Genomic DNA, 16,444 nt, shown 5'->3' with positions numbered 1-16,444 from the left:
GTGGCCTCAGTAATGAACGAGCGCACCATGCTCAAATCAGCCAATGGCTGATACAGTGGCTGTGATGAATGACTTTTGAGCTTGTTGCATCATTTGTCGAGAGAAGAGAAAGCAGTTTTTAGCTGACTTTAAAAATTTATTATGAGTTTCAGGCCGCGTACTGCGCTGTAATATTTGGCTCGCGTGTTCTCAGGAGCCTGAATTACCGATCGGCAGTGTTTTCTGATCATGCTCAAAAAGTGTTGCAGGGCCCCTTTAAAATAAAGCCCTGAAAGCTAGAGTTCGCATTTATAGGAAAATATATTTGTCATTTTTGCAAGTAACATCTCCGTTTGTTCACACCAGCTTTTTACCCTTTGAAATTTTCGCTGCAGTATTTTTTTTGCTCCAGTGGAATCATTTAAAACAATATTTTGCAAACAACGTCTCTTTGGCTCATGTTTTTTTTTCAGTAATCAAGAGGTTAAAATAAATATTGCCTGGATAGTAGTTTTTTACTTCATATTCTTTTACTCAGCCAGATAAACTTGTACGATTTGACCAACGTCTAGAGCATTTCATAACATCCAGGTTTGGGCACTTTTTGTATGTGGCATGCAGAAAATGACGTTGCTTACCACACTTCTTTTAGTTAAAGTGAGAACATGGCAGCACATAAATTGACCTAATGTGTAGCTCCAGTGGGCTGAAAGGAATCGGAAAATTCACGAAGTATATTAGATTACCCCTAGAAAGCGCCCGCTTAAAATGTTTGTCTTTCAAGAGCAATGTAAATGAAGAAGTACTACATGCTGACCTGTTAACTTTCATGCATGGTATGCAAGAGTTCTGTTGTGGCAAAGTAAAGATACTGTCTAAGTAATGCCACCTTCAAAAAAAAAAAAGCAACATGTGTAATCTTGCACATTCTTTCTATCCCAGTAGGAAACACAGGCAGGCATCATTTGCACTAATCAGCGCTGCTTGTACCTGTTGCACTATAATGAACAGTTTTGTAATGCATTTCCTTGCTTAAAATTTGTTGCAAACAGTTAAGATTGCAGGAAATATTTTATGTTTTAATTTTGTACTTTTATTTCTTTTATTGGACTCAGTAGAACAATAAAAAACACAATATGTGGCATTCTTACGTCCCAATTCAGAAAGTGCTGAAAATCTTGTATTTCAATGCTGTTGCATGTGGGTTCTCGGATGAGACCCTGAAGACATCTTGGTGCCATTCAAAATTGTACTTGAATGCACTTGGATTACGCCCACAACACAAACATTACAGATGTGGTTTGCGCTGAGAGTTACAGCGTAACGGGGCAATAACAAAGCTTGAGAAAGGATTGTGACAATATTTTATGAGAAATATTTTCGTACTGACATTTCAATATTTCTTTTTGGCAGGTGTGGTCCACTCTGACCTTAAGCCTGCAAATTTTATATTTGTGGCTGGAAAGCTCAAGTTAATAGATTTCGGCATTGCAGATAAAATTCAAGAGGATGTCACAAGCATTCTAAAAGAGTCACCGGTACAGTATGCATATTGTCTCGTATGCACTCATGTGTCAGAAAAGTTCCGAGGCAAACATGTTTGGCAATTATTCTGATGTTGTTGAGTAGCTGAGTTTGCATGGCTGTGAAAGGCTCATTTATTAGTGGATAATACTGGCTTTATAGTGGCCTTAGTATTCTAGAAACATGTACTATTATGAACCTGCACACCTTTTAGAGGTTAAATTTGCTTTATGCATCACCATAATAATTGATTCTTGCTTGGAAACCATAAGTGCCTAAGTACTTAGGCAAGTTGGAAATTGAGCCTGAAATAGTGGCATACTGCTGTGTGTGACCAATGCAGTGAGTGCCCTAAACTTTGCTATTGCCCCTAAAGAAATTAAAATTTTTCTCTGCTGCCACGGTCCTCAGTTTTATGTGTGGTTTAACCCTCTTCGTTATGAAAAGGCAAACTTTGAGATGTATAAACTTATGATGATTATTAGCTTTGCCATCAGTTTTCAGGTATGTTAAATAATTTGTTTTTATGGAGTGAAATTTTTGATAGTACACCCAGCACTTGTGTAAGGACTACATTGGCTTCCTGCAATTCATGCATTGACTTCATGCGTTTATTCTCATGCAAGGTAGGTACGCACTTGTGTTTGCTGTTCCTTGCAGAAAGTGTAGTTAGCATTTAGTGGCATGCATTGATATTTACCATATTTTTCTCGTTATAACCTACATAAAATGCTAAGGTTGAAGTTTACAATGCAAATGCACGGACACCTCACATAGGAAAGACACAACATATCAAAATGCTGTCTATCAACTGCTTTACTCCTTCATACATCAAAATATAAGACACATGTGCAGTAAGGTTGCCCAGGCAACCTTACCACACACAGGTACTTAATATAGATGCACATTATAGAACACCAGGTGTTCTAAATTGACCAGCAGTCTCACACTATGCTATGCCTCAGAATCACATGATTTTAGAATGTAAGACCCCAGAAATTATTGTAATATTATTTGTATGTTTTTTTTTTAGGCAGGCACATTGAACTTCATGTCCCCGGAGTCCATCAAATCTTCTACTCAAAAAGGGGGGAAAGACTTGTTGAAGGTAAGGGTCCTTGCTTGGGTGTACTCTGGTCTGGTGGTCTGTAGAAGCTAGTTTGTGGAGTTTTGTGGCAAAAGTACTGAAAGTTGCTGCTCGTTGAGTGTGAACATGTTTTAAAAATTCTAGACTGGCTTGGGTGCTGTTAAACCAAATGAATCAAATAGACAACAGGCGGTGTCTAAGAAAGAAATGAGCTGCTCCGAAAACTTTCTCTTTTTTATTCGTTGTTCAAATATCGCTTTGGTGTCTCTAATTTAAAGCACATTAGGTTAGTTTGGTTTTCCTGCATCGATGATTTGTATACAGGCAGCAACAAATGCCCTATGTGCTTATATGCTGATTGATGATGGTTTTTGGCTGCAGCAGTCACAGTTCGATGGAGGTGAAATGCTAGAGGCCTGTGTATTGTGCGATTCTAGTGCATATTGGAACACCAGATGGTCAAAATTTCCAGAACCCTTTACTACGGCATGCCTCATGATCATATCGTGGCTTTGGCGTCTAAAGCCCCTGCTATAATATTGCAGACCCCTTTATAAGAGGCATGCTCCTGGCAGCGATTCTAGTCTTTTATATGAGATGCCACTTGTAAGCTGGGTGCCTCGTATGCATATTCTGATCAACCCGTATTTTACTGCAGGCACACTGGTGTTTAATTGTAGTTGTTTGTCTCTTTTGTTTATCAGTGTCTTATAGAGGTATTCAACTGTATTGTTATTGATTATGGAGGTTTTTTTCTTTCTCTCTCTCTTTAGATCAATCTGAAGTCGGATGTGTGGTCACTAGGGTGTATATTGTACAACCTTGTCTACGGGAAGACTCCCTTCCAAGACATCTCTTCAGCCCATGCCAAGCTGTTGGCTATTGCTGATAGCAAACGAGCGATTGACTTTCCACCTGTCAATGACCCTCATCTATTAGATGTTATGAAGGTGAGTAGACATAGCATATTGGTTTCCTCTATTTGTTATAAAATTCTTTTAGCTTGGTAGAGATTTGCAATAGATTTTTCTAATTCAGCTCCACTTGTTGATGGCAATGATAAGCTTGCCTGCTCTGGTATGGAGAGTCGTGTTACTAGAGTGCATGTACGCAGGAGAATGTTTGCATGTGTGCATGCTTGAACAAAGATAACATTTGCGTGATCACACAAAGCTGGTTATATTTGGCAGAAGCGTCATGCAAACCCATCACTGTGTGCCTTGTTTCAAACAGCCAGGAGTTCACACTATGAGGACCGGTCCAAGCTATGCTTACCCTCTAATGCACCAGCACTTCCTATGTAGATTAACCACTGCATGCTTGATAATTTGTCGGTGACCTGCTTTTCATATCCTAATGTTTCGTATTGGTGAAAAAACGCCAGGCCTTTGCGAAACGTGCAGCACAGTCACAGCTCAAGCTAGAAGAGTGACCTTTCTAGGGCATTTTTCGAACACATTTAAAGCAACTACTACAAGCACGCTTGCATGGTACCCACCATGCCATAAATCTTCGAAATTTTTGTGTAGTGGAAAATCATTCACAATGCCATTATTCATCATTCTTCAGAAAAGCGTGGTACCCACTAAACTCTTGTAAAACATTATATGCTTTTTGTTTATGCTTTGGCTGATGACGATGAAGAATTATACCTGAGGCTTTTGTAATGGGATGGAGAGTACAACGACCCACTCTCTACACAATCTGCATTTCATGATGCCTGGTTATTACATAACTGTACTAAATTGTTTTATTACACATGTTAATGCATTTCCTTATCCGATATCAAGTCTGCATAGTGTTAGTTTGTAATGGAGTTTAACTCTTTCGTTGCCGTATGAAAATGGTTATTTTTCACGTGTCTCAGGAAAATAGGTTTTGCAAGTTTGAAAATCACTCTAGCACTCATTTCAGCAAACTAAACTTTACATAACAAAATGCTCTTTCCAAAAAACTATGTTGTAGAGAAACAAAAATATTATAGAATGAATAAAAATGTGAAAGGTCTGGAAAGTTTGGTTGCCAGCCAGTAAACAGCGCAACATAGAACATTATGTGTGCAAAAATATTCAAGAAAGTTGAGAAAATTCAGAATATACATTTTGAAGGTTCATGACCCAGGAGCAGTATAAAAAATAATAAATGTTGTACAAAATGTTACTATTCACAGAAACAAAGAAAATCAGAACCGAGGTGCTGCTTCATTGCTCGTGTCATGCGCCGAAGCATTGCTTGGTTTTTCGTGTAACACAAGTAAACTTGTACACTTTTCTTCATGAATTTTCGTTTTACTGCGATAAGAGCCTTCATAAATGCACTCACTGATGTATCTATGAGTGATAACAAAAGCTTCATTTTCTGGCTCTGATAATGCAGTGCACATACACAGGCAAGTCAATGTACTAAGAAAAGCCATAAGATATTGTTTCGCTGGGAACATTCCTTTTCAGTCAGGCACTTGTTCATGCAGACGAGCACTACAAATAATAAACATGAATGCCAGAGCATTTGTGTTTATTATTTGAAACTTTATAAAAGGAAGTTTTAATGGAAGCAAACAGAGGTTTTCTCTTCATTCAAAACTTGCAGTTAGTGCATGTTTTAGTTACACTAGCCGAGATTTCTTTAAGCGCTGTCTGCTTCTGTTTGTTTTCACCAGAAGGTTCTTTTAAATCACTGCGACGTCTTCTATTGGGAAATCTCCACCAACAGGGTTCTTTGAAACACGAATGCTAGAAACATCGTCGAACCGCACTTGAAACCTGCAAACCCCTCCTGCCCTTCCACGCTTTGCCCCCTGAGCATACGCCGTGTCGAGGCACAGACAGATTTGAAGCACAGGCAAGTGCGTGTGCTTCAAATTCGTTGCCAAAATTTAGTGGCGTTACTGGTAACTCTTTTGTTACTTGTATCTTTCGTGCATGCTGAACTGTTATAGTATTTCCTTTTAATTTATTGTCTTAGTTGTTTCTTTTATATCGTTTTACAATTTCGTATGTATATAATAACTGTATATTTTCTGTATTGTCCCCCTTACTCAATGCCCCCCCCCCCTCCCCCAAGGGGCCTGAAAGGTACCTTGAAATATGTGCATTTAAATATGGGAGTGTTAGTCTGTGCTGCTAGTAGCCATGACGACGAGTGGGGAACACTTTTTCTGCCTGCCAGTGTCACGAAGCATGTTACAGGATATCAGCTGACCAATAATCTGTCGCATACTGCCCAATGGTATCAAGTCAGCCAGAAGAAGAGCCTTGCCTACTATGGATTAGGGAAAGAAGAACACAATGAGGTTTGGTTCCTGTCAGGGGCATGTTGTCTTTTCGTTGACTTTACTTTTTTCACATATACGTCAAAAGTAGTACAAACATCCCCTGTACATTCTTTGTCTTGTCTGTCTGTTCTAATTAATGTTGTGTCTAACCATTCATTTTTATACTTTTGCAGTAGTCTTTTGTTTGTGCATATTTTTTTAAGACAGGCTTGTACCTTACAAGAGGGGGACTAAATGAATGTCAGAAATAGAATTTGAAAATTAGCAAATCATGTTTTAGCGATATTCCTTGAAAAACAACTTAGCATGTATTTGACATTAATTTTTTTCTTTTCTTTTTGTGTTAGTTTAGCCAAATGTTGTTTCAAGGTTTATTTTTTATGTTTATCTTTATAGCAATGTTTGAATCGGGATCCCCAGAAGAGGCCTACCATACCAGAACTGCTTGGACACCCATACCTCTCTGGAAGTGAGTAACCTCAGACATACTAATAAAAGAAAACTTGCCATGTTTTGCGCATACCATAGTGAGAACGTAACTGTGAGGTCAAATACTGCCAAACAAGTAAGTTTCTTTTAACAAATACTAGCATCTCCTAGAGTTGAATCCACGGGAACTAGGAATATGTGTGTAGCTGTGCCAGTTAAATAAATACAAAACCAGCCAAATTAGAGGCAGCATTCAGTCTACGTATAGTGATATTTATTGAAGGCCGGTTCCATCATTTTTTTTTTTTGCCATGTGAAAGTAATGACGCCCCGCCGCGGTGGTCTAGTGGCTAAGGTACTCGGCTGCTGACCCGCAGGGCGCGGGTTCGAATCCCGGCTGCATTCCCGATGGAGGCGGAAATGTTGTGGGCCCGTGTGCTCAGATTTGGGTGCACGTTAAAGAACCCCAGGTGGTCTAAATTTTTGGAGCCCTCCACTACGGCATCTCTCATAATCATATAGTGGTTTTGGGACGTTAAACCCCACATATCAATCATGTGAAAGTAATGACCATTCTATGTTCCTAAAATGCTCCTGTCATGTACTAGCCTGTCAAGATAAGAGAATTTGTTTGTCTACCAACTTCATAGTGTTTTACTTGTTTTACTTAGCCCAGTAAATTTGAAAGTATGTAATACATAATAAATATGCAAAAGGTCCAAAACCCAACCAATCTACACTGACCATCTAAGAAGTACTATTAGAATGCACGAATTAGAAGTCATTCAAGACATGTCAGGCTTGCCAGCATGAAGGCGGAGAACAAATTCCATGGAAGTCTCAATGAGCAGACTCTCAGGGGAAGCGTAACCACACCGTATTAATGCCAGGTTTTAGGTTTAAATTGTCTTAAGCAGTGCTTGGTTTATGTTGTGTTTCAAGCACCCCTGTGTCACGAGCGAGCCCCGCGAAGGACCGGTTGCTGAAACTGCTTCCAGATGTTGACTCCTCCCCTTCCCCCGCTCGGCGCAAACGAGCCACCGTCGTTTCCCCCGGCAGTTCGGCCGCCGCCTCCATCTGAATAGGAATAAACTTGTTTTTAACCGTTCGAGGCTGTCTGAACTTTTTGGACTACCGCGACCAACGCGTACGTCTATGGGCCGACGACAACACCGGACATAACAGTGGCGACGAGGAAGTGGATTTGGACCAACGCTACGCAACGATATTGACAAGCTACAAGCTATGGCTACGCACGGGCTCCCAAATCGGTTACCCGAATTCAACGGCTCATCATGGTCATCGTGGTTTGGACGCCTGCAATTTTACTTCGAGGCTAACAACATCACGGATGCAGCAATGAAGAGGGCCAACCTGCTAACGCTGTGTGGGGTACAGACATACGACACAGTCTGTGCCCTGATTCAGCCACGCACTCCAGCAGCCGTTGACTATGACGACATCGTAGCAGCGCTACAAGAGCACTATGACCCAAGGCCATCGGAGGTCTACTGTCGAGCCCGCTTCCAACGGCGAGACCAACTGGAAGGCGAAAAAGTGGCCGAATACGTAGCGGCTCTCAAAAAGCTCGCTGCTGACTGCGATTTCGGGACGTTGACCGCGACAGCTGCAGCTACTGCGCAGGAGGGAGGATCTACTGCCACACCTGCTAACACCACTATGCCCCCCTTGGACGTTATGTTGCGTGACCATTTTGTGTGCAGACTGCGTGACGCAGGCCTACAACAACGCCTGTTCGCGGAGACAGGTCTCACCTTCTCCAAAGCCTACAACATCGCCCAACGAGCGGAGAGCGCCGATCACCAGCAGAGGGATATTCGACGGAACGTCAAGCCGGTGCATCACACCAGTCAGCAGTCAGGTCATTCCACGTCTAAGGCGAAATCAAGCAGAAAGACACAGCGCTGTTGGCGATGCGACGACATGCACGATCCCCAGGTATGTCGATACAAGACAGCGACCTGCAATTTTTGCCAAAAACTGGGACACATTAAAAGGGCATGCATCTCGAAGCGCAAACAGCTCAGACCGAAGACTTCAGTGCAACGGAACAACAATGTCGACGCACAGCAGGGCCAGACGGAAGATACAAGCCGAACAGCACTAACGTCATCGGCACTATATGACTTAAACGCCGTTGTGAACCTCGGAACGAGACCGAAGATTACAACTGAAATTATCGTACACCAGCGCCCTGTCAGGTTTGATGTGGATTCCAAAGCAGCATGTACGCTCATCTACGAGGACACTTTTCGCGCTACTTGGCGTGAGAACGCGCCAGCTCTCCAGCAAGACGACACGCAGCTGAGAACGTGGTCCGGACATTCCCTTCCACTGCTGGGCTGTGCCAACGTAGACGTGTACTACAACGGGCAGACCCATCAGCTCCCCTTGCTAGTCGTCCACGGTTCTGGATCAAGCCTTTTAGGACGAAATTGGTTCACCCCCCTTGGAGTGGTCATTGGCGGAGTTCACCACACACCCAGTTATCCGTCAGTGGAGCAGCTTCAAGATAAGTACAAAGCGGTTTTCTCCGAAGAAATACCAGGGAACAACGGACCTCCAGTCACACTGGAGCTGCGGGAGGATGCGACGCCGAAATTTTTGAAAGCTAGGTCGGTGCCTTTCGCCCTACGAACATGAGTCGAGAATGAGCTTGACCGACTGCAGGAACAAGGGATCATCGAACCGACGCAACATTCGGAATGGGCTACACCACTCGTTGTCGTCCGAAAGAAGAACGGTACCCTATGCCTCTGCGGAGACTATCGGAGCACTGTCAACCTGGCGACAAAAGCATCTTCCTACCCACTGCCGACACCGGAAGAGGTTTTTAGCACGCTTCGTGGTGGAAAAATCTTCAGCACCTTGGACTTGACACAAGCCTACCAGCAGCTGAAGGTGAGCGAATCAACGTCTGAACTGCTCACAATAAACACTATTAAGGGTCTTCACAAAGTTAAAAGGCTACCATTCGGAATATCTGCAGCGCCAGCAATCTTCCAGAAATTTATGGAGTCTACACTTAGCGGGATCCCAGGTGTTTGCGTCTACTTGGACGATGTTATTGTCGGTGGCGCCTCCAATGAAGAGCACACAGAACGTTTGGAGTTCATTTTGGAAAGGCTAGCAAATGCTAATTTGCGCATCAGTAAAGAAAAATGTGTTTTTGTGGTGCCTGAAGTGAAGTTTCTTGGACATCAAATTGACGCGCAGGGTATCCATCCCACTGAAGACAAAGTGTGTGCAATCACCGAAGCACGAGCGCCTACTAACAAGCAAGAACTGCAGTCGTTTTTGGGGCTATTGACGTTCTACGACCGGTTCTTGGAACATCGAGCTATAGTGGCCAACGATCTATATCGGCTCCTGCAGAAAGAAGTCCCATGGACTTGGTCGCCACGCCACCAAGAGTCATTTGTTGCCCTTAAGCAACTACTTTGCAAGTCTACTGTTCTGCGACACTACGATGAAAGGAGACCCCTACTGCTAGCCTGTGATGCATCACCATACGGAGTGGGAGCAGTCCTCTTATAATATAGAACGGAGACAGTCCAAACTGTTATCCGAGACCAGGTAGGAGCGTAGGCCTAGCTATCAAAATCAGCAACAGTCCGGGCCGAGCGTCTCGTGCTTAGCACTGACAATGTGTGTGTGCCGAGATTTGCATGACCCACTACAATCATCATTACATATTCCCCCCTCGCTGAAGATGGTGCCAAGTAAGTGTTCTAAGGTGTCGTGAGGACAAGTGGTTCGTGATATGGTTTGAGGCGATTCACATGCACGATTTCGCGGCCTCGGCGACGCAGGTCCACAGTGGCCGTGAGGGGTTCGATGAGGTAGTTAACAGCGGAAGTTTGTTCTATGACGCGATAAGGTCCATGGTACCTGCTGACAAACTTTGTAGAGGTACCAGGAGCAGCACTGGGGGGCACCCACAGCCAAACAAGAGAATTGGGCGAAAATTGGTAGTTGGACCGTCCATCGTCGTGACGAAATTTCTGTAGCCCTTGTTCTTGTGTTGTAAGGGTGCGAGCTAATTGCCGACATTCTTCCGCATACCGCACGGCTTCGGAAAGTGGTGTGCCTTCGGATGAGTCGGGTCGGTAGGGGAGAATGGTGTCAATTGGAGATGATGGTTCTCGACCATAAAGTAAAAAGAATGGAGAAAAGCCTGTCGTCGCTTGAGGTGCCGTGTTGTAAGCGTACGTTACGTAAGGAAGAATAAGATCCCAGTTGGTGTGGTCGGAGGCGACATACATAGAAAGCATGTCGCCAAGAGTACGGTTGAAACGCTCTGTCAATCCATTTGTTTGTGGGCGATATGCGGTAGTACAGCGGTGAATTACATGGCATTCTGCAAGAAGTTCTTGAATAACATCCGCGAGAAAGACGCGGCCTCGGTCGCTCAAAAGTTCACGTGGAGCGCCGTGACGCAGAACAAAGCGTTGCAGCAGGAAAGACGCAACGTCACGTGCCGTCGCGGCTGGTAGAGCGGCCGTTTCTGCATATCTCGTGAGATGGTCGATCGCTACAATTATCCAGCGATTCCCGCCTGATGTGTATGGCAGAGGACCATAAAGGTCTATCCCAACCCGGTCGAATGGTCGCACTGGGCACGGTAACGGCTGCATTGGTGCAGTAGGACGGCGAGGATCGTGCTTGCGGCGTTGGCACTCTGTGCAAGATCGAATGTACTTTTGAACGAATGTGTACATGCCGCGCCAATAAAACCGAAAACGTAGCCTGGCGTAGGTTTTAAACAAACCGGCGTGCGCACACTGCGGATCGGCATGGAAAGCAGCACATATGCTGGCGTGGAGATGCCTGGGTATGACGAGTAGCCATTTGCGACCGTCAGGGTGGTAGTTGCGGCGATAAAGTATTCCATCACGGATGGCGAAGTGAGAGGCTTGTCGGTGTAGCGCTCGAGATGGCGGGTGGGCGAGTGTTTCAGATAGGTAATCCATCAGAGACGCAATCCACGAATCTTTGCGCTGCTCCGCAGCCATGTTGATGGGTCCTGATAGTGGAAGGAAGTTGTCTTGGATGGAGACACTCGCAATATCAGTAGAAACAGGCGAACGCGAAAGAGCGTCGGCATCGGCGTGCTTCTGGCCTGAGCGATAAATGACGCGGATGTCGTACTCTTGGAGCCGTAAAGCCCATCGTGCCAAGCGTCCTGAGGGATCTTTGAGGGAGGATAACCAGCAGAGCGCGTGGTGGTCGGTAACAACATCGAAAGGGCGGCCGTATAGATAAGGCCGAAATTTTGTAATGGCCCAGATAATCGCTAGGCATTCTTTCTCAGTTACCGAATAATTTGCTTCTGTTCTTGTAAGAGTGCGGCTCGCGTACGCAACAACATATTCTTGGTAACCAGGCTTTCGTTGGGCGAGTACAGCGCCAAGACCGACACCGCTAGCATCTGTGTGGATTTCTGTGGGAGCGCTTGAATCGAAATGACGCAGTATTGGTGGTGTTGTAAGCAGTTCACGGAGCTTCGCAAAGGCACTGTCGCAAGCTGGAGACCACGCAGATAGATTGCGGTCTCCCTGAAGTAGGTCTGTCAGAGGCGCCATGATCGAGGCGAAATCTCGGACGAAGCGGCGGAAGTATGAGCAAAGCCCAATGAAACTACGCAGCTGCTTGAGAGACGCGGGCCTCGGGAACTCGCGAACAGCACGTAGCTTAGCGGGGTCAGGAAGAACGCCATTCTTCGACACGACGTGTCCGAGAATGGTCAGCTTGCGCGCTCCAAAGTGACACTTCTTCGAGTTTAGTTGGAGGCCGGCTGCAGAGAGGCAGCGTAGAACCTGTTCCAAGCGACGAAGGTGCGTGGAAAAATCGGGTGAGAATACCACTACATCGTCTAAGTAGCACAAACACGTGTTCCATTTGAGGCCTCGTAGGATAGTGTCCATCATGCGCTCAAATGTTGCCGGCGCATTGCATAGCCCGAATGGCATCACGTTAAATTCGTATAAGCCGTCTGGTGTAACAAATGCAGTTTTTGGCCTATCATCCGGATTCATGGGCACTTGCCAGTACCCAGAGCGTAGATCAAGGGAGGAAAAGAACTCTGCGCCTTGTAAAGAGTCGAGGGCGTCATCAATTCGAGGCAAAGGATAAACATCCTTTCGTGTTATTTTGTTTAGGCGACGGTAATCTACGCAAAAGTGTATCTTGCCATCCTTCTTTTTAACTAAAACAACCGGCGACGCCCAAGGACTGTTTGACAGTTGAACGACGCCTCGCTTTAGCATGTCACCTACTTGTTCATCGATGATACGGCGTTCAGTTGGCGAAACACGGTATGGTCGCTGCCGTAGTGGTGGGTGATTACCTGTGTCGATCTGGTGGCATACGGTAGATGTGCGACCTAAAGTAGCGCTGTGACTGTCAAAAGATGGTCGAAACTTGTCAAGGAGGCTCAAAAGCTCACACCTCTGTTGTGGGTTTAGGCCTTCGTCGATGACACGGTTGAAAATGTCGGTAGTGGAAGGGTCATTCACGGAACTACAGGAGAGGGCGCTGACTTCCGATGATTCATCAGGAACGTCAAGTGTAGCGATGGTTTCGAATGATTCTATCGAACCAATACATTCGCCTCGAAGTAGCGTAATCGTGAATGGGAACGGATTCTTCACAGGCACGTTGGTCGCACCACCTTGAAGAGTAACGAGAGCGGTTGGGAGCGGTGATAGGTGGCGATGAACGAAAGCAGCGGAAGGCGTGAAGAATGCGGTAGCGTCGACGACGGTGGAACACGACACAGGTGCGAAGACACTAGCGCGTGGAGGGATTTGGGTGTCGTCACTAATGACCAACTTCGCATCGGAAGAGCGATCGTGCACTGGTAGCGCATCACCAAGGGGACAAAAGGCGACTTCGGCTGGGGCGCAATCAATGACGGCTTGGTGATGGGAGAGAAAATCCCAACCTAAAATGATGTCATGAGAACAGTGCGGGAGTACTACGAACTGGACTGTGTAGGGCACTCCTTGAATTACAAGTCTGGCAGTACACGCAGCCACAGGCTGCACAGGCTGTGCAGTGGCAGTATGAAGACATGAACCCAAGTAAGGCGTTGTCACTTTTCGAATTGAACGGCAAACTTTTTCGGCGATGACAGAAATTGCGGCACCAGTATCAATAAGGGCAAGTACGGGTACACCTTCAAGAACGGCATTAATTACATTTGGCGGCGAACGAAGAGGGCTTGTGCTTTGCGACGAGGACGCAGTTCTTGCCTCGGGAACTGCGTCATTTAGTTTTCCGTGTCGATTGTAGGGGGGCGTCGGCGCATCGGGGAGGGCGAGCGTCGACGTGGAGAAGGAGATCGGTGATCAGGAGCTGGTCGGTGGCTTGGACGAGGAGCGTACAATTCGGGGTCTGGGGTGTATTGAGTGTACGTGTAATCGTTCTCGTATGGACGTAGGTTTTCACGTGAGTGGAGTGGGCAGCGGCGGCACAGACGTGCGACGTGCCCAGGTAGACCACACGAAAAGCAGATCGGTCGGTTGTCGGCAGTGCGCCATGGATTAGGGACTCGGTGAAGTGGAGGTCGTGGCGGCTGGGCGGCACAAACAGGAGCAGGCTGTGGAGGCGGCGCTTGGAACGTCTGTGGTCGTGGTCGTGCTGCTGCTTCGGCGTACGTCAATGGTGCATTGACTGGTGGCACCAGCTGCGGAGGAAGGACCTCAGACACTTGATCTCGTATAATAGTCCGTAGAGTAGGGCTAAGCGGTGCACTGCGCTCCGGTCGGCCAGAGATGAGCGAGAGTTGGCGGGCAACTTCTTCGCGCACGAAATCTTTGATCTGCGAGAGGAGGACGGGGTCTTGCGAGGGAGTTAAGCCGGACATCGATTCCTGATGTGGGACAGCACGGCGGGTGACGAGACGTTGCCGGCGAAGCTCATCATAGCTTTGGCAGAGCTCAGTAACTTGGGCGACAGTAGCAGGGCTTTTTGAAATGAGCATCTGGAAAGCGTCCTCGTCAATACCCTTAAAAATATGCTTGATGCGGTCCACCTTTGTCATGTTCACATCGACGCGCTTGCACAAGTCGATGACGTCTTCTATGTAACTTGTAAAGTTCTCACCAGGCAGTTGAGATCTCGACTGAAGGCGCTGCTCCGCACGAAGTTTGCGGACAGAAGGACGATCAAAGACTTCGCTGAACTTTGCTTTGAATGCTGTCCAGGTGGGAACGTCGGTCTCATGGTTCCGAAGCCATAAGTGGGTAATGCCACTGAGGTAAATGCCGACAGTGGCCCGTCTCGTGGCTTCGTCCCATTTGTTCAAGACACTCACGAGTTCGTAAGTAGCCAGCCAGTCGTCGACGTCGTGGTCGTCAGTGCCACTGAATATGGGAGGATCCCGCTGACGGACCGCGCCGGAGCACACGATGGCCTGGGAAGCCATAGGAGGAGGGCTTGTGGCAGATGCAGTGGTCATGACAGCAGGTAGAGTCCGGCTTCGCAACTCCAGGATTGAAAGGAGACCCAGCAAACTCCACCAATTATAATATAGAACGGAGACAGTCCAAACTGTTATCCGAGACCAGGTAGGAGCGTAGGCCTAGCTATCAAAATCAGCAACAGTCCGGGCCGAGCGTCTCGTGCTTAGCACTGACAATGTGTGTGTGCCGAGATTCGCATGACCCACTACAATCATCATTACACTCTCCCAAGTTGATGACCAGGGACGGGAAGCCCCGATCGCTTTTGCTTCGCGCACCCTATCGCAGGCAGAGAGGAATTATTCCCAGCTAGATAAAGAGGGACTTGCCATCGTCTACGCAGCAGATCACTTTCGGCAGTACATTACCGGCAGGAAAGTGACTTTCATAACAGATCACCGGCCCTTATTGGGTATTATGGGTCCCCAGAAGCCAATGCCACAGACATTGTCGCCGCAAATGACATGATGGTGCATCAAGATGTCGGCGTACGATTACGAACTCGTACATCGCACGGGGAAAAAACACCAGAACGCCGACGCACTAAGCCGCCTGCCGCTAGACACCACAATAGATGAACCACCCCCGCCGGGTGATATACTCATGTTCGAGGCGCTGCCGAACCCTCCGCTAACAGCTGACACGGTAGCAGCATCAACGCAGGAGTGCACTGTCTTGAAGGAAGTCTACGCAGCTATACAAGAAGGCAACGTGCAGAAGCTAAAGTGTGAACACTTCAACGCTTACCGCAAGCGAGCTGCGGAGTTGAGCACTCATCGCGGTTGCGTCACCTTGGGATCAAGAGTTGTAATTCCAGCAGCACTTCGCGAACAGGCCATGTCGCTTGTCCACGCAGGTCATCGAGGCATTGTTGCCATGAAAAAGTGCGCCAGAAGTTATATGTGGTGGCCTGGTATCGACCATGATATAGAATTAACAGTTCACGATTGCCAGCCTTGCCAATGCAACCACAGAAGCCCGCCAAGAGCCCCTATTCCTGAATGGGAAAGACCAGACACGCCTTAGCACACCCTGCACATTGATTTTGCTGGACCTATCGAAGGGTGTTCGTTCCTGGTGGTTGTAGACGCATACACCAAGTGGCTGGAGGTAAAACAAATGGCTACAACTACATCGGCAGCAGTTATCGACACTCTGCGGTCGTTGTTTGCAACGTTTGGCCTACCGCACAAGGTGGTCTCGGACAACGGCACTCCGTTTGTGTCCACGGAGATTCTCAAGTTTTACAGCGACAACGGCCTCTCGTCTGTTACATCAGCTCCTTACCACCCGGCTACGAACGGACAAGCCGAGCGCTACGTGGCTGAGCTAAAGCGCGCCCTTACTAAAGACCAGACTGGGACAATGCAACGCCGAATCGCGCGCTTTCTCTTCAGACAGCACAACACTGTTCAAAGCACTACTGATCAAACACCAGCAAAATTGATGTTCGCACGAGAAATGAGAACCCAGCTGACAGCAACTGTCCTGGAGCCCTCAGCGAAAGCACCGTGGGAGGAAGAAAAGCTCCCGCATAGCAGGAGAATTGAAAGTGGACAGCGCATATACGCCCGCCAGTTTCACAGAAAGCCCGACTGGGTTGAAGCGATGGCACTCAAATGCATAGGTTTGCGGCAGCATATCCACGGAGTGAATATGCGC

General features: G+C 46.7%; 1 protein-coding gene across 11 annotated transcripts in view; it reads left to right on the top strand.

Moving 5' to 3' along the window:
- Mps1 (dual specificity protein kinase monopolar spindle 1) overlaps positions 1 to 16,444 on the top strand; it is a 183,488-nt gene that overhangs the window by 130,197 nt on the left and 36,847 nt on the right. For all 11 annotated transcript variants that reach the window (XM_075879352.1, XM_037413840.2, XM_075879344.1 and 8 more), the window contains 4 exons: positions 1,393 to 1,517; positions 2,537 to 2,611; positions 3,364 to 3,540; positions 6,261 to 6,333. In XM_075879352.1, coding sequence (XP_075735467.1) covers positions 1,393 to 1,517; positions 2,537 to 2,611; positions 3,364 to 3,540; positions 6,261 to 6,333 — 450 coding nt within the window. The remainder of the gene's footprint in view (positions 1 to 1,392; positions 1,518 to 2,536; positions 2,612 to 3,363; positions 3,541 to 6,260; positions 6,334 to 16,444) is intronic.

Source organism: Rhipicephalus microplus, chromosome X, assembly GCF_043290135.1.
Source record: "Rhipicephalus microplus isolate Deutch F79 chromosome X, USDA_Rmic, whole genome shotgun sequence".
NCBI lineage: Eukaryota > Metazoa > Arthropoda > Arachnida > Ixodida > Ixodidae > Rhipicephalus > Rhipicephalus microplus.
This window is presented reverse-complemented; position numbering and strand designations above follow the sequence as displayed.